At 48.3% G+C, this 21,204-nt stretch overlaps 1 protein-coding gene across 1 annotated transcript in view; it reads right to left on the bottom strand.

Moving 5' to 3' along the window:
• Nucleotides 1-19,451: 19,451 nt before the first annotated feature.
• Nucleotides 19,452-21,204, bottom strand: part of LOC133341465 (WD repeat-containing protein 26-like) — a 33,425-nt gene continuing 31,672 nt past the window's right edge. Inside the window, exon 13 of the mRNA XM_061550125.1 lies at nucleotides 19,452-20,894. Coding sequence (XP_061406109.1) covers nucleotides 20,608-20,894 — 287 coding nt within the window. The 3' untranslated portion in view covers nucleotides 19,452-20,607. The remainder of the gene's footprint in view (nucleotides 20,895-21,204) is intronic.

The raw sequence follows: 21,204 nt of genomic DNA, 5'->3' as shown, positions 1-21,204 counted from the left end.
TCGGCAGAGGTTGACCCACGCAGGCCGAGTTGAGCTGTCAAGCGGGTCTTGCCCGCCTGCAGAGGAGATGGGGAGCCGCTTGAGTCGAGCCCCGAGAGCCGGCTTTGGTAAGCCGATCGAACTCGGCTGAGTCCCAGACGAGCTGAAGATGAGTCGAGCCGACTCGCTGGTCGCACTCGCTCCTGAGCCGACCCTCCCGGTCGAGCTCGCTCCTGAGCCGACCCGCTGGTCGCACCCCCCACGTGAGCCGACCCGCTGGTCGCACCAGTTTCCAATGCTCAGGATCCTTTCCTTTATGCCGAAAAATCCCCCTGGATCCCGCCCACAAGGCGGGGCTTCTTTCGATTTTTGCTGTGTCAGGATCTGTCCGTAGGCAGGTGTGTCCATGTGTGTGTCCGTACGGTATATTCCGTTGTCACACTCCCTCCATAAAACCCACGAGCAAACAATCAGATGTTACAAATTGCCTCGAAGTCGTCTCTCTGTCTGGGTGCAATATTATCTCTTGTCTGGCCTTCTTCATGAACCCAAAACACAGACGTTACAAATCGTCTCATAGGCGTCTTTGTTCGTGTTGCACAACCTGGAGGGAGGGGCAACACTCTCTCCGACCCGGCGCACAAAGAAATGGTTAAGAAGTTTTAAGTTAACATTTGTCCCTTACTATTTCACAGTTATGATTCTGTATGTAACCTAAGGTCTGTCGTTTCCCATCGTGGTGCTTGACTCAAGTGGAGGTGTTTCCCCGAGCGTATACACACTCCTATCCCGCGCTGCGGGGATACAAAGACGGCCGGGATCTCCCTTTCTCTCCGACCCTGGGTTTAACATCGTTTTTTTAAATTATGTATTTATATTCGACCTGGTGGTGATTCATCCCGTTATCCTGGCTTTTCCATAAGTTTTACTTTTGTCTTTTCATGCATATGCTTATTACTATTAATTTATTTCCGATATCTTAGGTTAAGGGGTAAGTTTCTTGATCCTAGGAATTCGTATTCCTTGGTGTCTGCATGGTTATATAAGCGGAATATAGTTTACGGTGAATAGCGTTAACATTGATGTTATGTACGATATTATGTATTGTGATGTCTTTAACTTAACTTGTTTGTCAGGGCTTTACTGACACGAAGTTGCATTCCATAGCCCCGCAGTCTTTGCCCCACCCTATCTCTGCTCGCCGTGGTTGTTGCTGTCCAGCTGACGCCGTTAACTCAAGGCCTCATTAATTTCCGTCACTCCTTGTAGGTGAGGGCGGTTGAACCTTGGAGTCAGTTCTGGTTTTTGTCTGCCTGCTTCTTCTTGTGTCCCCTGACCCCGGGAGTTATTATTTCTACTTTTATGGCCTGTCGAAGCCCGACTCGCTGTTGCTGGGCTGGTGTCGTTCCCGGCTTTTTGCTTACGTTTGCAGTTCGCTGTGCTCTTAATTTCCTTCCCTCTTCAACCTTAAATCGACTATTCGCTCCTGTCTGGGTGCGATTCAATTTTGACTTAGGAAGGTTCTGATTGTCATATGCTTCGGGTCGAGTTGTATAGAAAGTATTAAAGTATGGAAATAACATTTCATATTGACTTAATGATGGTGATGGTTCAGTAGGCGTAACTTGTGGCCTGGTTTAATTGGAGTGGGTGTGAATATCAATAACTTTAGCCTACCCTGTTGTTAAATTCCGACTTTAACGTTACTTTAATAGCAATACAGAATAATTGAGCTTTTTGTCTTAACTAGGCGAACGCGAACTTCTGGTGACCCCCGCAGCCTTGTTGTTCAGCTGGGTCTGCCTCCTTGAGAGATATACAACACTCTTATTCTCCTCACTGTGGCCATCCAACCTTCTGCTCTGGGAGTGTTATTCTTAATTTCAGGTCAAAGGCCCCCTCACGTTCAGACGTGCAGGGTTGTTTAAATCAGCTCCCTCCCCTGTGCACACAGCCTTGAGCTGACCCACTTATTTTCGTTCCCTCAGCTACAGGAGGACAAGGCGTACTTCTACCTCCCCCCTGTGTGCACGTGTTCTAACTAGCTCGGAATCCCTAAACACACAATCAGTGATGATTCCTGGCTTTCTGTGGTTGTGATTTAGACAAAGGCGCCTCTGCTTTCTTCCATTGCCTTTGAGTCGACACTGCCCTATTATTTGCCCATGTGCTGAGGTCATAGAATTCGTTTTGACTTCAGTAATATTAACATTCAGTATTGGATTAGCAAATGGCAATGGTTCATTGATGTAGCTCGCAGCCTGGTCTCCAATTTGAGCGAGCGCGAGGATCGATACTTTAGCCTACTCTGTTGTTGAATTTCGAATTTTGACGTTACTTTAAAACCATGCAGGATGGTTGGGCTTTTTGCCTTAACTATGTCTGGCTGACACTCCCACTGTCTCTGCCGCCTGCACGGGTGACATGTGCCCGTTCATCAGGCCTTATCTTTCCTTGAAGCAAGGTTGCAAATTCTGCCATCCTAGCCCTCCTCCAGTTCATTACTTAACAACACCTGGTGTTTTGCAGTTTGCTGCGCTTTTGGTGTGTTTCATTCATTAAAAAACAAGTAAAAAGATAATATATAAAAATATCATCAAATATTATTAATCTCAATTTTGGAAGAAGGGTTAGTATACAACATTCCGCCCTTTTAAAAATGACCAGTGGTCAAATGGCCACGGGTTATTTTTAAAAAAAAATGTATACCCTTCTTCCATCATGAACCATCGATTGTCCTCAAGTTTTGCTGCTATTCTTTACAACGCGCGCGTACGTGTCACAACTTAACATGGTTATATGTGACAAGAGAGAGAAAGAAAAAGGAAAAAAAAAATTCTAAAGGAAGGTAAAACGATAAGGGAGGGAAAAATTATTCTATTGACTACGTGTTATAGGAGATATCGTTAAAAAAGATAGTTTTTACGGTTATTCTTGGGTGGCATCATCAGGCCTTGGCTCTATCCCTGTTCCTGGGCTTGAATGGTAGGTGGCTTGTCCCTGCGATTAGTCTTTTAAGTTCGGCATTCATTTTGGCCACATGGTATGTTAAGGTTAGAATAGCCAGGACTAGTATGATCATCCCTGTTGCCCCTGTGATTCCCATCCCCATCTGTTGATTTCGCTGATATCCAGCCTCTTCGGTCGCCCAAGTAAGATCTGTTATGTTAATCTCTGATTCGCTGAGGGATAATTTCACCATATGGAATTCTTTACTGTTCAACAAGTTGGACACATGTTTGTGTATGTCTTCCCCCATTTTTGGCCAGTAGGCCACCTGTCGCAGCATCTGTCCCGTATTCACCTCGCATCGGTGGCCGCTGCACGGTTCATTGTGGGCGTGTTGTAACATTATTTCTCGATATTGAGAGGGGACTACCCATCTAGGTCGACCGTCTTTTTCGTTTGTGTATACCAGTAGCCCTTTTCGCATTGAGAACCTTTTGATTTGGCTATGCATGATCTCGAGCTCTTTGTTGTCATTCAAGTTGTCAGTAGTGATTGGTTTTCCTGCTGGATCTTGGATATGATCGGCGAGTGTCTTTAGTGTTTCGTCCTCTTGTTGCATTCTGATCAGGTCTTCGGAAGGCTGGGCACTGTTCAATTGGGCTCTGGTTCCAGCTTCTGCCGGGTTCTTCCCACTTCTTGTGACCAGTCTTATCACGGCGATGTCTTGGTTCGTCGACTCTTGTTGTCCGTCTCTGTCGGTTTGGTCTTCTAGCTTCCACGGGGTGCCTTCCAGGCTTCCCACTTTTGCTATGGCATCTGCTTGGTCGTTCCCAGTTTTCTCTTGACCAGGTATCTTGGAGTGCCCTTTGACTTTCTTCCAAAATATCTTCATATCCTTGTTCTGAACCATCTTATCTATGGCCTCGAATAGTTCTCGATGGCGAATTGGTTTATTCCTATGGTTCTTCATCTCGTTTTTTTTCCATATGGGTAGGTGGTGCAGGAAGCTGTGCTGTACGTAGTTGGAATCAGTGCACACCACCATGGTCCGTATTTGGTTATCGGATGCCATTTGGACAGCGATGTGTACCCCGACCAACTCTGCATACTGGTTTGACTTTGGCCCCAGCTGAAATCCCTCTTGAATCCCTGTGAGTGGGCCAGTTTCCCAAATGACTCCTGACCCAGCGTGAAGCTTGTTCTCCTTCATCTTGGAGCATCCATCGATGTATACCACTGGTAGGTCGGCACATGTCTCCTTCCTGAAGGGCAGGTACCTGTTGTCCTCCGGAGGTATCTTTTCGTCCTCTGCTTCTATGCTGTCAAAGGTACAATCATGTAAATCGGCAAGACCTTGGGCCATTGGACTTTTCTTGTTTTTTGCGTATTTCACTGTGATTGGTATGCCTTGGAGTGTCAGTGCCCAGCTGGCTATTCGGCTGCTGGTTACGCGGCCCTCTCGAATCTTCTTACTGTTGAGGTATGCCAAGGATTCATGATTCGTTTCCAGGATGATCTTCTCTCCGTTCAACAAGTTCCGAAAATGTTGTATGGCCCAGATGTTTCCAAATATCGCCTTCTCACACTCGGAGAACTTCATCTCCACTCCCCGGAGGGCTTTGCTGGCATAGGCAATAACTCGTTTCTCTGCTTCCTGTCTCTGGTACAGTACCGAGCTGATACTATGATCTGAGTATGCGGTCTCCAGGTAGTATTCTTTCCCTTTCTCTGGGTATGCTAGGCAGGATGCCTCTGTGATCTGTCGTTTTAATTCTTTTTCTGCGGCTTCCTGTTCCTGTCCCCACTCCCATGGTTCGTCTTTTTGCAGTAGTTTGACTAAGGGTCGAACGATTCCTGCGTAGTCGTCCACGAACTGTCGAAGGTAGTTGCAAATCCCTAAGAAGCTCCGAAGGGTCGTGACTGTGGTGGGCGATTTGAGTGCGAGGAGGGCTTCAAGTCTTTTGGTTTGGGGTAACATTCCCTCAGTGCCGACCTGGAGCCCGAGGTAGTCCACCCTTTTGCGTGCCCACTGTCCTTTTTGTATTGAAATCTTTGCGCCTGCTTCCTTTAACTGCTCGAGGGTATGCTGGAGGCTCTCGAGGTGTTCTTCCCATGAGGAGTCCTTGACCAGTATATCGTCGACATAGACGATGGTACCTCGCTCTTTTGCGTCGTCCATTGCCTTGTGTAGGAATATGTTAAAGTCCGCAGGTGAATTTGAGTATCCAAATGGACATCGGTTCCAAGTATACTGTATTCCATTGAATGTAAATGCCAACTTGTATTGATCCGCTTCTTTCACGGGCATGGTCCAGAAGCCATTTGATAGATCCATGGTGGTGAGAATTTTTGCGCCTTTTATTTGGTTGAGATTCTGGTCGATTTCTGCCATTGGCCATCGAGATAGGGGAACCGTTTTGTTGAGTTGCCTATAGTCGATGGTGAGTCGCCACTTGCCTGTGGGTTTCAATACAGGCCAAATCGGTGAGTTGTAGGTTGAGTTGCATTCTCGAATTATATTCTTCTTGAGTAGGTTCTCCAAGGTTTCTTGGATTGATTCGTAGGCAGCCAGTGGAATCTTGTATTGTTTCACATATACCGCTGGCGCTCCTTCCAGTGTGGGAATAGATACCACGTGTAGGCCGGTTTTGCCGCAATCATAGGGGTCTTCTGAGAACAGGAAGTGGTATTTGTGGAGCAGTTGACGAAGCTCATTTCGTTGAGTGTCGTTCTCGAGGGCGTCTGCTGCTTCAATTTGTTGTTCGATTTGTTCTTCTATTATGGAGACTCCTTGTCCTGGGTCTGGGTCCAAGGCCTTCGTGGTTTCGGGCGGCTCGGTTGAAAGTTCCTTTTGCGTTACTATCGGTTGAGTTGCCTTGGCTTCATCCGAGGGTAATACGCTCTTGCCCTTGTGTTCTCCTTCATCAGTTTGCAGTTCGTCGGTTTGGCCTCCAGGGGGCGGTATATACTCCATGAGGGGACGGTCATTTGGTGATACTGACTCTAAGTCGGCTTCCTTTCGGTCTTCTCTCAGTCTGTTAGTCATTAGCTGAGTGATTCGAATTCCTGCTGGGAGCTCGTCTTCGTTCCTGATTGTCGTTGATAGGTCGTCGAGCTCTTGTGTTATCACTTGGATTCCCGTGGAGTCTCTCATAACGTCTTCATCTTCTGAGTCCCTTTGTTGCTCCGGCATTGACTGTGCCCAAATTTGTCGGGATTCAAGGTTCATAATGGGTTTCAGGCAATTCAGTAGTTCTATCCCAATGATCAGCTCTTTTCCGGGGTTCCGTACGACATATAGGGGGTGGTTCATGTTGATTTTGTTGAACGTCAACTTCGTCATAACTTTGCCCAATGGTCGCATGTGGGTCCCTTCACATCCTGAGTAGGTAAGTTTACTTGGCATCATTTGTAGTGTTTCATTCTTCCTCTGGAGGGCAGTCTGGAGTTCGTCAAATAATTCTCTGGATATCATGGATATTTCTGCTCCAGTATCACAAAGGCCCTGGCTGGTCAGGGTGTCTTGCAGTATTACTTCCACGTGGACTCGTCCGACTGGTCCTACGGGAATCAATTCCCCCAGATGGTACCCTTTTCCCTCTGGTACCACTTCGGTGATTGCTTCGAGGCTTCTTGTCTTCCCTACGTTCACTTGGGCTACCTTTGCGCTGGGTGTGTCCTCCTCCTGTGTGGGTATAGTTGGTATTCTTCCCTTCGCTACTTGCATGGGAGTCTTCATACTCCCTAGGAGCTCTTTTTCCATCCTAATGTGGTGAGCATATCGATTCCTGTTAGCTAACGGTGGTCTATGCTCTATTGCTAGTGGAGGCGGCAGTGGGGGACGATATGGTAACTGGTTTGGTGGGCGTCGGCCTCCGCGGGGTAGGTATGGCCCGTCACTCGCTCTTCCTCCTCCATAATTCCAGCCTCCGCCCTCTTCTGCATTCCATGGTGGTGGCGGCTGTGGGTGCCAGGTTCCTCTGGCCTCGTTCCTCCCCCCACGTGGAACGTTATTCAGCGTGTTGTGGACGGGTGTTGATTCTATTGGGTTAGGCGCCCTCTCCTGGGGGAATTCATGTCCACCCCGTGTGGCGCTAATATTATTCCTTGGAGATTCGCTTCCCTCCAGATCGAGGCATTCTTTATCTCTGGTGACGATGTGGGTTTTGGCTATGCCAGTGGTTTTCCGTCCGTTCACCCAGGCCGTGTGGGCCTTGCTTTCAATCTGGCGTAGGGAGGCAGTCTCGGGGTCCAACATCATTCCTACTATTCTCACTATTTCAGGTCTCAATGATTGGAAGAACATCACTTTTAAGACTGTCTTATCTCCCTGGGCATTGTCCACGTCCCCTGCGTAATATGCTTTCTTAAGGCGTAGGAGATAATCTCGTGGGTCTTCGTCTACACGCTGGGTCATCAACTTTGCCGCGTTCAATCCTTCGGATAGTGTGGAGTATTCCCCAAATCTCTTAACTACTGCTCGGCTCAATTGTTTAAAGTCACTCTTCACCCTATTTGGCAGGGAGGCTACCCATGGTCTGGCGGGTTCATGTAGGCTCCTTGATAATAAACATGCCTTTTCTGCTGATTTACCCAGACCCCGGATCTTAGCCTCCTGTTCTACTGTAGCTATGTGAGTGTGTATATCCCTGTTCTTGTTATGTGGATCGAAATAGGGAATTCTCACGAGTGCTTTGTCCATTAGTTTTAGTGTCTTACTGTTAAAAGTGTGTTGTTCGTCATCAGTGGTGTCGGTTCCTGAGGAGTGCTCCCTTGAGCTACCCTTGTCTCCACTATCACTGTTGTCATGTGTCCCGTGTCTGTGTCGTGATCTCCCCCTGTCCGAGGATTCGTATCTGTCCCGTTGCTTGTGTCTCTTGTTTTCCTTATGTGGGTCTTGTGATTCGTGCTTGTGGGTTGGTGTGCGTGATCTCCTTGAGCGGTGTCTATGTGGTGAGTGTTTTTGTCCTTGACCTTCATGCTGCCTACTACGTGTGTGGTGCCTGCTAGGTGAGGTGTTGTATTTATGTTTGTCTCGTGCTTCATGGTTATCGGGATTCCTGTCTCTGTCATCTGTGGTGCGGGTGGTTTTGCATGGGTGATTTTTACATGTCATGCGTCCCTCTGGTGAGCTCTCTCTGTTACCCATGTCGTGTTGGTCATCGTCAGAGGAGTCAGTGTCAGATGAGCCGTCACCATCACGGTGGCTCTGCTTAACATAACTTTTGTAGTGCCTTTTGCACCTGTTACGTGGGTCAACTTGGCTCGGTGATTTCTGCTTATCCCATGGCTCATGCTTGTGTGATGTGCGTCTCTCTGGTGAGCTCCTGTTACCCGTGTCGTGTTGGTCGTGTTTGTGTGAGGTGCGTTTCTCTGGTGAGCTGTCTTTGTCATCTGCATCATGTCGGCCATACTTGCGTAGCGTGCGTCTGCCTGGTGTGCTGTTTATGTCATGTTTCCCGTCTTGCACCAGCTCCGCCCTTTTCCGCTCTATCATTACAGTGTATCCTGATGACTTAGGGTTAATTATTTGTCTCTCTCTAACGTTGGGGTGGTCGGCCTCATGTTTTCCCGTTTGTATTATTATTTCCTCTTCTCTCTCCTCGATTTGCGAGGGTGTTACTTTATCAAAATTGCTTTGCATAGTAGCCATACTCGTTGTGAGATCTGGCCCTGGGCTACGTCCACGTGGCTCGGAGTGTGGTAAATTGTTACTCCCGTATGTGTTCTGTGTATCAACGTCTGGGTGTTTCACTGGTGCATTTAGTGCGGATTCTTTCTCTCTCACGAGGGCGTGCAGACGCTCTACCTGCACCATTAAGGACAGTTTCTCTTGTCTCTCCCTTTCAAATTTTTCCTCACTCCATAATCTTTCTCTGTCTGTCTGTGCGAGGAGATACGAGTCTACCCTCGCTATTTCTGCAATTTTTACGTCACGTTTGGCTTTGCCACATTTCATCACGTCCTTAAGTAGTTTCCTTCTATGGGCCTTAACATCTTCTGTATGGCTCCCCTCCCATATATCTCTCTGCTCCGTCTGCTGGCTAGCAGTCCGTCCAGTACGTTTTAACACAAATTCCCGATATTGTTTTTCCATAGATTCCATCTCCTCCTCAGAGGTCCACTCTGTATCAGTGTTATGCGTTGGTGTGTCAAACTCAGAATGTTGTGGATCCTGTGCCATCTCTATTATGTAGTGTGGTTAATAGACTTAAGAGTGTATCTTAATTCTAACATCTCATGTGCGTCGTGAGTTACTCTAGAATTCCCCTTCAGAGCACATATAAACAATTGTATCACAGGATGTGTCAGTTCAACTCGAGCAAATAATCTCAGCCCAGCTGTCTTTGTTATACTCTGCTACTCTGGTATTTCCCTTCAGAGCGCGTTTTGTTTGTATACCCCCGTTTACAATCACAAGGCAACGTTAGTTCACAACACTTTGATTAACACAACAGTGATTCGTTCCTGAATTCATGCATAAACTGTCTGCGAGAGATCCCGGACGACGCCACCCATTATGTTGTATATGTTGGTTATTAAAATTTGTTATGTTGTATGCGTGCGTGGGTGAAATTATTATGTTGTATATGTGGGTTATGAATATTCAGTGAAAATAATAATTAAATGAAATTTGGCCAAATGTGTAATTATCCGGAAATATGTTAATTTATGTAATTATGCACATTTTAATTATGCCAATTCGAGAGGTAATCGTATTAATTATGCGAGTGGGTGTAATTATGATAATGCAAGTCGTTATGATAACCAGACCCCGCCTCGGTGACGAGGGTGGGTTATCGATCGGAATAAGGCAATTAATCGTATGCAGTTATGCAGGTGTGGTGTAAGTATGCAAGATTAACTTAGATTAACTCGGCATCGTTGTCTAGGTTCGTCTCATTCTCGCTTTAACATTCCCAGAGTGTGTATTCGTGGTTATATTTTAGGTCCCCGGTTCACCCCGTTATCGCTTTAACATTTACTGAGTATGTATTAGTGTGTTTATTAAGGTCACCAAGTTCAGATCTCAACGCAGAAGCAGATCTTATGCATAGATTTCAGGAAAGAATCACACAACCACTTCTGTATTGATCAATTTATTACTAATTCAACCTTAACTATGATATAGTATGCGAACTCTCAATCCCGGAACGTCAACACGGCATCAATACAGTATCATCAACGATTGTCTGATTTCACTTTGACAACGGCACATGGATCCCGCATAACGCGATGGTTGTTAGTGAGAGAGAGAGTCGTTAAAATATGCAAATACTATGCTAAGAAAACCTTAACGTTAATGAATGATTATACTCAATATTGTTCACGCAGTACCGCACTCCTTATTGATCATACGCAACCCTTATCACGTTGTTAGCACCTTGGGTCACGGGACAGTTGAATATTCTGTAGAGGATGCGAGTACGTGCGGCGATTATGACTGAAAGATACTTGAAAGATTATACGGCGATAAAAAAAACACAATCAAAAACAGTTATTATTCTTAAAGGCATCAATCTCAACAGATACATCGGCAGGTTATCTGACAACAGAACGGCTCGGAGTAAGGGCCTGCGACGGTGCTCCTTTTCCGAAGATCGTTATCTTATACCAAGTTTACTAATTGGGGACCAGATCACCTGATAAGGATCCGGTGGGCCACCACTCCCCACGTGAGCGTGGCTCGGCGGAAGGAGGTGCCAAGAATCAGTTCGTATTGATGGATCTGTTGGGAATTTATGCGATTAAGAGTACAGCCCACTAAATATTAAAGATAAAAATTACGAATACTTTTATAAACGACGGATGGCCATCACTCGGTCTCGTTGTGATGCCTTCCCAGCCACGGATGGCTTATGGGTTCGAGTGTGTTTGAGTGGTAAGAGTTGTCTTGAATAGTCAGTGTTCGGAGTCGATTCTTTATGTCAAACAGACGCCTGGTGGTCGTGTGGTGAGGGGGCGGTGCGCGTCATACGTATCAGTCGCTCCCCTGTCACCGTGGTGAACTGGTTCGGATGCCCGTTGATACGCTGTCGCAGTTCGGAACCCGGTCGGTAGGTGGCGCCCACAACTCGCTCGCAGCGTGCAGTGTTGGGTCGTCGTGTGCACGGAGCCTCGTCGCCAAACCGCGACCCTCACCACTCCGGCGGCAGCAGAGACCTCCGACTCGGCAGAGGTTGACCCACGCAGGCCGAGTTGAGCTGTCAAGCGGGTCTTGCCCGCCTGCAGAGGAGATGGGGAGCCGCTTGAGTCGAGCCCCGAGAGCCGGCTTTGGTAAGCCGATCGAACTCGGCTGAGTCCCAGACGAGCTGAAGATGAGTCGAGCCGACCCGCTGGTCGCACTCGCTCCTGAGCCGACCCTCCCGGTCGAGCTCGCTCCTGAGCCGACCCGCTGGTCGCACCCCCCACGTGAGCCGACCCGCTGGTCGCACTGGTTTCCAATGCTCAGGATCCTTTCCTTTATGCCGAAAAATCCCCCTGGATCCCGCCCACAAGGCGGGGCTTCTTTCGATTTTTGCTGTGTCAGGATCTGTCCGTAGGCAGGTGTGTCCATGTGTGTGTCCGTACGGTATATTCCGTTGTCACACTCCCTCCATAAAACCCACGAGCAAACAATCAGATGTTACAAATTGCCTCGAGGTCGTCTCTCTGTCTGGGTGCAATATTATCTCTTGTCTGGCCTTCTTCATGAACCCAAAACACAGACGTTACAAATCGTCTCATAGGCGTCTTTGTTCGTGTTGCACAACCTGGAGGGAGGGGCAACACTCTCTCCGACCCGGCGCACAAAGAAATGGTTAAGAAGTTTTAAGTTAACATTTGTCCCTTACTATTTCACAGTTATGATTCTGTATGTAACCTAAGGTCTGTCGTTTCCCATCGTGGTGCTTGACTCAAGTGGAGGTGTTTCCCCGAGCGTATACACACTCCTATCCCGCGCTGCGGGGATACAAAGACGGCCGGGATCTCCCTTTCTCTCCGACCCTGGGTTTAACATCGTTTTTTTTTTTATTATGTATTTATATTCGACCTGGTGGTGATTCATCCCGTTATCCTGGCTTTTCCATAAGTTTTACTTTTGTCTTTTCATGCATATGCTTATTATTATTAATTTATTTCCGATATCTTAGGTTAAGGGTAAGTTCTTGATCCTAGGAATTCGTATTCCTTGGTGTCTGCATGGTTATATAAGCGGAATATAGTTTACGGTGAATAGCGTTAACATTGATGTTATGTACGATATTATGTATTGTGATGTCTTTAACTTAACTTGTTTGTCAGGGCTTTACTGACACGAAGTTGCATTCCATAGCCCCGCAGTCTTTGCCCCACCCTATCTCTGCTCGCCGTTGTTATTGCCGTCCAGCTGACGCCGTTAACTCAAGGCCTCATTAGTTTCCGTCACTCCTTGTAGGTGAGGGCGGTTGAACCTTGGAGTCAGTTCTGGTTTTTGTCTGCCTGCTTCTTCTTGTGTCCCCTGACCCCGGGAGTTATTATTTCTACTTTTATGGCCTGTCGAAGCCCGACTCGCTGTTGCTGGGCTGGTGTCGTTCCCAGCTTTTTGCTTACGTTTGCAGTTCGCCGTGCTCTTAATTTCCTTCCCTCTTCAACCTTATATCGACTATTCGCTCCTGTCTGGGTGCGATTCAATTTTGACTTAGGAAGGTTCTGATTGTCATATGCTTCGGGTCGAGTTGTATAGAAAGTATTAAAGTATGGAAATAACATTTCATATTGACTTAATGATGGTGATGGTTCAGTAGGCGTAACTTGTGGCCTGGTTTAATTGGAGTGGGTGTGAATATCAATAACTTTAGCCTACCCTGTTGTTAAATTCCGACTTTAACGTTACTTTAATAGCAATACAGAATAATTGAGCTTTTTGTCTTAACTAGGCGAACGCGAACTTCTGGTGACCCCCGCAGCCTTGTTGTTCAGCTGGGTCTGCCTCCTTGAGAGATATACAACACTCTTATTCTCCTCACTGTGGCCATCCAACCTTCTGCTCTGGGAGTGTTATTCTTAATTTCAGGTCAAAGGCCCCCTCACGTTCAGACGTGCAGGGTTGTTTAAATCAGCTCCCTCCCCTGTGCACACAGCCTTGAGCTGACCCACTTATTTTCGTTCCCTCAGCTGCAGGAGGACAAGGCGTACTTCTACCTCCCCCCTGTGTGCACGTGTTCTAACTAGCTCGGAATCCCTAAACACACAATCAGTGATGATTCCTGGCTTTCTGTGGTTGTGATTTAGACAAAGGCGCCTCTGCTTTCTTCCATTGCCTTTGAGTCGACACTGCCCTATTATTTGCCCATGTGCTGAGGTCATAGAATTCGTTTTGACTTCAGTAATATTAACATTCAGTATTGGATTAGCAAATGGCAATGGTTCATTGATGTAGCTCGCAGCCTGGTCTCCAATTTGAGCGAGCGCGAGGATCGATACTTTAGCCTACTCTGTTGTTGAATTTCGAATTTTGACGTTACTTTAAAACCATGCAGGATGGTTGGGCTTTTTGCCTTAACTATGTCTGGCTGACACTCCCACTGTCTCTGCCGCCTGCACGGGTGACATGTGCCCGTTCATCAGGCCTTATCTTTCCTTGAAGCAAGGTTGCAAATTCTGCCATCCTAGCCCTCCTCCAGTTCATTACTTAACAACACCTGGTGTTTTGCAGTTTGCTGCGCTTTTGGTGTGTTTCATTCATTAAAAAACAAGTAAAAAGATAATATATAAAAATATCATCAAATATTATTAATCTCAATTTTGGACGAAGGGTTAGTATACAACATTCCGCCCTTTTAAAAATGACCAGTGGTCAAATGGCCACGGGTTATTTTTATAAAAAAATGTATACCCTTCTTCCATCATGAACCATCGATTGTCCTCAAGTTTTGCTGCTATTCCTTACAACGCGCGCGTACGTGTCACAACTTAACATGGTTATATGTGACAAGAGAGAGAAAGAAAAAGGAAAAAAAAATTCTAAAGGAAGGTAAAACGATAAGGGAGGGAAAAATTATTCTATTGACTACGTGTTATAGGAGATATCGTTAAAAAAGATAGTTTTTACGGTTATTCTTGGGTGGCATCATCAGGCCTTGGCTCTATCCCTGTTCCTGGGCTTGAATGGTAGGTGGCTTGTCCCTGCGATTAGTCTTTTAAGTTCGGCATTCATTTTGGCCACATGGTATGTTAAGGTTAGAATAGCCAGGACTAGTATGATCATCCCTGTTGCCCCTGTGATTCCCATCCCCATCTGTTGATTTCGCTGATATCCAGCCTCTTCGGTCGCCCAAGTAAGATCTGTTATGTTAATCTCTGATTCGCTGAGGGATAATTTCACCATATGGAATTCTTTACTGTTCAACAAGTTGGACACATGTTTGTGTATGTCTTCCCCCATTTTTGGCCAGTAGGCCACCTGTCGCAGCATCTGTCCCGTATTCACCTCGCATCGGTGGCCGCGTGCTGGTCGAATGGTGGAATATTTCGGCGACCACGAGCCACGGAACACCGAGAAGAGATGAGGGCAGGCAGATCGCACCATTGGCAGGTCGGAAAACAGAAAACAAAAATACAGGGGGTCCTCGACATACGACGTCTCGATGATATACATTGTTTCACACTCACGTCGCTGACTTGTTGAGGAACCCAACGTAAGATGTCCCCGTACACACGTGGTTATGGAATGTTCTACATGGTTCAGCCGAGTCGACAACGTACTGGACCAACTCGTATTTCGTGCATGCACCACCATCTTGTCCCATCGTGTCGTCTCGCATGCGTACTGAGCGCTCATTGAAGATTGGCGCGGACTTGATCACAAAATATCGCCGCAAAGCTTCAACAATGAGTAGCAAGTGTAGTGCTAGTGCAGGTGGTGAGCATGTGAAAAAGTGCAGTAGTAATATGCTCGATGTTAAAATGAAAGTAATAATGTGTAATCTAGATTTGAAGCTTTCGTGACTGCAGGAATCCATACTCTTTGGTTCTTTCGGTAAAGTCACGTGGGTAGAAAGTAAAATAAATCACGACGTTTCGGGCACAACACAAGCGTCCGTCATCAGGTGGGAAAGCATGGTCTGCTGCCGAGGCAGACTGTTTTAAAAGGTTTGAAATGGGTGTAGCCCAAGGGTCATAAAGAAGTGACCGGGGCTAGTGATGTTAATGTGAGAAATTAGCATGTAACTGTAAGATAGGAGAGCGGCCTCCTCGACGAGGGCACGGAAGTGGCTATGTTTATGTGAGAGATTAGCGTGTTAATGTAAAATCGAAGAGTGGTGCAATCCAAAGGCATGAGAGAAACCCAAAGGGTGCAATGCAAAGGTCATGTGAGTATCTGAGTGCAATGCAAAGGGCATGTGAGTATCTGAGTGCAATGCAAAGGGCACGTGAGTATGAGAGTGCAATGCAAAGGACATGTGAGCATGAGAGATCTAAGAGAAAGGCATAGAGAGAGAGAGAGACACAGTCGGAAATAACAGCTGACATAGGCAGTTAGGATGGAAACATTACAGTCAGTTAAGACGTTACCTTGTTAATAACGTCCTTCCAATGATTGCTCAGATTGTACCCATCCTCTCGGTTGAAGTTGTGTCTGTGTTTATATATCTGGATGGCTTCATGAACAAATCTCTGAAGGTAGCCGGTAGGTTTGCAGAGTACCTCCGTCTTGGAAAAATCTATTTCGTGTGAGCCCACAGCATTAAAACAATGATCAGCAACGGCAGAGGTATTGGTCCTACCGTGTTTCAAATCTGCCTTTTGTTCACAAACGCGGTCAGAGACATGTCGTTTCGTTTCCCCAATGTAACCATAACTCAGTTTGTAGACACCAGGGTATTGCATGTCAGGAATCACATCCTTTACATATGGGATTAAATCACGGATTTTATGTACTGTGTGGTTGGATCCTCAGAAGGTTGTCTCCCCATGGCTGGGGAGACAGCTTTGCGGATTGTACGGTCCGGGTATCCGTTCATCCTGATGGATTGGTGTACGTGCTCCAGCTCACTGGCTAGGTGGTGCTGGTCAGAGATGCAACGGGCCCTGTGGTGTAGTGTTTTGATAAGGGAATTCTTCTGGGCTGGATGGTGGTGGGAGTCAGGCTTTAGATAGGCATCCGTGTGGGTGGCTTTCTTGTAGACCGAATGTCCCAACGAACCATCAGGTCTCTTGTCGATCAAAATATCCAGGAATGGTAGCTTGCCATCCTTTTCCACTTCCATGGTGAATTTGATAGCCAGGTGTATGGAATTGATGTGGTTGAGAAATTGATTTAGTGCTGGCAGGCCATGTGGCCAGATGACGAACGTGTCATCTACGTATCTCTTCCACAAGGACGTAGGCGATAAGGAAGAACCCATCGGGGTACCCTCATTTTGTTTGTAGAATGTACCAGTCCAGGTGAAGTATGTGTTGGTAAGGCAGTGCCTTACCAAAGTTGGTACATCTGGATTCAGTCCTTGTTGGATCAAGTCTTCAATTATTGCAATGGTGTCAGGCACGGATACATTGGTGAACAGACTACATCGAAACTGACAAGCAAATCATCTGGAGACAGTGAGATGTCCTTGATTAGAGAAACCAAGTGAGCTAAGTACAGCTGAGGTGGACTTGCCCGTGAAAGGAAGCAGGGTCTCAGACAGAAATCGGGCCAGTTTGTAGGTGGGTGAGTTAATGGAGGAGACGATAGCCACTTCCGTACCCAGTTACACGCTAATTTCTCACATTAACATCACTAGCCCCGGCCACTTCTTGATGACCCTTGGGCTACACCCATTTCAAACATTTTAAAACAGTCTGCCTCAGCAGCAGACCATGCTTTCCCACCTGATGACGCACGCTTGTGTTGCGCCCGAAACGTCGTGATTTATTTTATACCTACGTGACTTTACCGAAAGAACCAAAGAGTAATAATGTGTAGTATAAAAGTTTAACGTGCGCTTGATATTGAGCACCGTTTTAATCTTCCTCCAACGAGTGTTGTATGAGAGTGAAGAATGCCGATGGAATAGAAGATAAAGCGAAGCATGTTTTAAAGCATTCAAAGATCAACATTTCTGGCATTATGGAACAAGGATCTGCACACCAAGAACGTGTGATCAGCTTAGCTCTCGTTCACGAGAAAGCCCTGAGGTTGTATGAGGACTTGAAAAAGGAGTTGGGAGAAGAAGCAGAGAAAGAGAAAACATTCAAGGCTGCCCATGGATGGTTTTACAGATTTCAGGCACGGTATAGTTCCAAGAACGTACAGATTTAGTAAAAAAACAAGCTTTCGCATACATGTCCATGATGTAATATACGAGCTATACAAAGCAGCGATCCGACACGTCTGCGTGGAATCAGAAATCTCCCGTGTTTGTATTCGTTGCGGTTGTAGTTGTTTGACCGGCTGTATCTGCACGTCTATTTGTGTCGGCGCACTTTTTTGATGTACGATTGTGGTTCAAGTTGTGTACGGTTGTGGTTCTTTGAGCTTTTTTTGCGGTGTATGGTTGTGGTTTATAACATTACTCTATCTCGTATGACAAACGACAACATAAACAAGATTACTTTCGACTATATTATCAGCGTTAATAACATTCCTAACATGGTTAACATTACTACTACAGTAAATCCTCATTTAACGCGGTAGACGCGTTCCTGCAAAATGCCGCGTTAAGCGAAAAATTGCGTAAAGTGAAAATAATTTCCCCATAAATAATGTATCGATGAAGTTTGGCGAGATACGGAGTAGATAGTGAGATGGAACAAGTAACTGAGGGTACGCAGCCGCGTTGCCGTATCGTTCCGCGTACTGTATCGCACTGCTCAGAAACCGCGTTATAACGGGCGCATTCTATATTGTGCAAAACATATTCCCCAATGGAAGAACCACACGTTAGTGTGAAAACGCGTTGTGTAAACATGTGTTAAGCGAGGACTTACCGTATGCCATCACATGAACAACATTGCTGTGCTTACCTCTGCCACGCGTGCTTTCTTCTCGCGTGGCTCCCACTGCTGCAGGGCTAATTTCATGGAGGTGGACACCACCCGCATTCAAAATATGGGTGTCCATCTCATCACACGCAGAGTTCGCTCTTCTCGCCGAGAAGTGGAGCTGCAGATTCTTGCAACAGGAAGAGCATCGCGAGTGAAAATTGGCACCAATTTCCCCGTTGCAGCCGATTAGTTCGCTGGTGGAGCGGAGTGATTACATCATCCAAAGCAATGGCCGTGACGACATCCGTGCCTGCAGAAACGGCTGACAACTTAAGTTTTTTCACTCGGATTTTCGTGTCGTATGCAAATCACTTCATGCTGAGATTACATCATTTTTTCTGCACTCAGGCCCAGGATATGGGCTCACATTCACTGTTCCGCCACTACATATTCCAGCAGATGTATGGATGCGCCAATGGCAGAACAGCATGTTGGTGATTACAAGCTGCACCAAAATCTAGCAGCACTCTTGCCCAATTGCTAGTGTCGTGACCCACTCGAGAAAATAAGTTACCCAATAAGATGATCTGTCCTGAATGGCCAGCCAACATCTTTGCCTTCATCATTCTCCACCTGTTGATGAAAAGGCACGCTCACAAAACCATGTGACTCCAACACCTCGCCAGCACCAAGCTGCCAGGCTACCCCTTCGGTCTTTTAACCACTCCCTGTTGTTTGATGCCATCCTGCCCGAGTAGATGAATCTCCATCCCGCATGTAAAAGGAGCCAGAATCAGTCCACCAGTCCTCCTGTATTCCATAGAGATCCAGGTGGCACCGGTCCAGCTCCCGACTGAGGAGTGGCAGCCTCTCCCCCTCCCTCGTCCGAGCCGAAACAAACCCCAGGCGACGCAGGTGACTGAAAGCGGAAGCCCGCGGGACGAACACGACGATGGAGTGCTGGGAAATGTCACAAAAGTTTATTTCTTCAAGTAAATATGAAGCGAACACTAGGGCCCCCACAGCGCTGTGACATAGTCGCACAGCGTGCGTATAAAAGGCAGACGCTACTTTAAAATGGCGAGAAGAAGAAATCCGACCGAGGGCGTGGACATCGGGCTTCATGGTAAGGGGAGGCGGCGTGCTCAAGGCAACGGTCTGAGCGGAGATGAGATCCAAAAATAGAGTACTCTTACTTCTCATTTGTTGCATTTGCTCATTTGTTATTCAATTCTTACATTGTCACTCTTAAGGATCAGGCTGTGTAAACATAAACCTACATATCCACCACTGAACGGGACGATCCTTCTCCAATACTGCAAACACTGAACGCTCTACAGACACCCGACGACTCGGTCTGTTTTTGGTTTGTATTGCCTAGGTGAGAGTTTCAAGTGTGCACCACGGGATGACGCGTCAACGTAAGAATGCCTCGACAGATCCTCCAGAGTCCGCGCGTCACCGCGCCGTTCTCTCGCCCACACAGCCCCCCTCCCCCACACACAGCCTCCACACAGCACCCCCCCCACACACACAGCCTCCACACAGCCCCCCCCCACAGCCTCCACACAGCCCCCCCCCACAGCCTCCACACAGCCCCCCCCACGTAATCCAGACACAATAGACGACAGAAAAACAGCACATGTTGCGACCGTGAAACGCCGAGGAAGCAATGACAGCAAATCCCAGCGGAAGCTGAAAGGGATTCTGGGTGACGCACAGGTCTCTAGCAACGACGCCTTCCAGCCGTCTTCATGCGCCGACCGCGTTGGCGCCTTCCTCTCCCGGTGGACGCACTCCGGGGGGAGATTCCACGAACTCGCGTGTGGTACCGCCGTCCCCACGCCCCCCGCCCGAGCACTGTGTGGAGTGGGCGCGAGGATCCTGCCCGCTTGCCTGCGCCGCGAGGGCACTCTGCGCGATTGTCACAGCGGGCCTCTTAAAGACGTCAATGCGCGGCGCTCGCGTCAACGCGTCGTAGGGGATGCGGGGAGGGGCATCCAGAGTCTGCTCCAAGTTCGTGCAACGGGCGAGGAGGATGAAGCAGATACGTGCGCACACACAACGGGCAAAAACATTCGCATATCGAGAACTTGACCATCGTGTCCGGTCGTTCGCTGATGGAGCATGTGTCGAAAAAAAACGTGGAGCCCCCCCCCCCCCCCACAAATAAAGGTGGTGCGCAAGGGGGACGGGGGTGACCTGCGGCCAGTGCAAATCAGGTCTTGGGGGAGGATCGGTGCTTTTGGTAAAAAAAAAAACGCCGTATGGGGTGTGGGGGCACACGCTGCAGAGGGTACACTCACAAACCGCACTCATTCAGGTGGAGGGTCCCACCCACTGTAGCGCTCGGGTGGGGGGGGGCGTGAGGGACGCCGCAGGCGGAGCCCGTTGGAGACGCGCAGCTAACGACCACGTGCCGAGAAGGCCTCCGTGGCGGCGCAAGACCGGGGGGAGCGGTAGGGGAGCGGGCCCCACGGGGCTCCTCGGACACAAACACCCGTCGCACAGACAGCCGAACGCTCGGGATGAGGCCGGACGGCACCGACGTCAGATGGAAGGATGGGCGCGAGCGTTTCTCGCCGGGGGTCGGGATCCCGGGAGTGACGGCGCAGGGAAAACAGCGCCAACGATGGGAACCCAGGCGTCGGTGGTTACGGAAGTTCTGGTTAAGGATGCCCTCGTGCGGAGCGAGCCATCACGTGCCCCGCAACGCAGAGGCCTAATGCAGCAGGGATGGTCGCGCGCTCACAGTTGCGCCTGTTGCTCCGTCGGCTGCGTCGGCTGCTGCGCCGGCTGCTGCGTCGGCTGCTGCGCCGACTGCTGCGCCTGGGCCCGCGGGCACCGCGCGTGGGGGTCCCCATCGGGCAGGGCGGGCGCGGGGCCCCAGATGCGCACGGTGCCGTCGTCGGAGGCGCTGGCTAGCATGGAGGGCACTCGCGGATTCCAGCTGACGCAGCTGACTGCGCGCGTGTGCCCCGCCAGCACCGCCACCGGCTGCTCCTGCTTGCGGTGCCACACGTACACCTTGTGGTCTGTGCGCACGTACAAAGACAAAGATCCCCCCCACCCCGTATAGGCGTCGGGGCAAGTGCTGTTGGGGAGCAGCACCCGTGAAGGCTGCAACGGCACACGAGGCGGTGTGGCCAGCACCACGCCCAGCCACCTTTTGTGTCCCCAGCGTTGACGTTTACACAGCACCAGGTATTCATTTAAGGATGAGTCAAACTTGGGTACGTCCACGATAAGGTTCAGTTATTCAGCACTGATATTAGACATGAGCGAAAATCGAATTCGGGGCATCTGGGATAACCATTACGTGCCACCGCTATCCACAACATCAGC

This window comes from Lethenteron reissneri, chromosome 11 (assembly GCF_015708825.2).
Source record: "Lethenteron reissneri isolate LAM-NWPU_2019-01 chromosome 11, ASM1570882v1, whole genome shotgun sequence".
Lineage (NCBI taxonomy): Eukaryota > Metazoa > Chordata > Hyperoartia > Petromyzontiformes > Petromyzontidae > Lethenteron > Lethenteron reissneri.
Note: the sequence above shows the minus strand (reverse complement) of the source record. Positions and strands in the feature narration are given on the sequence as shown.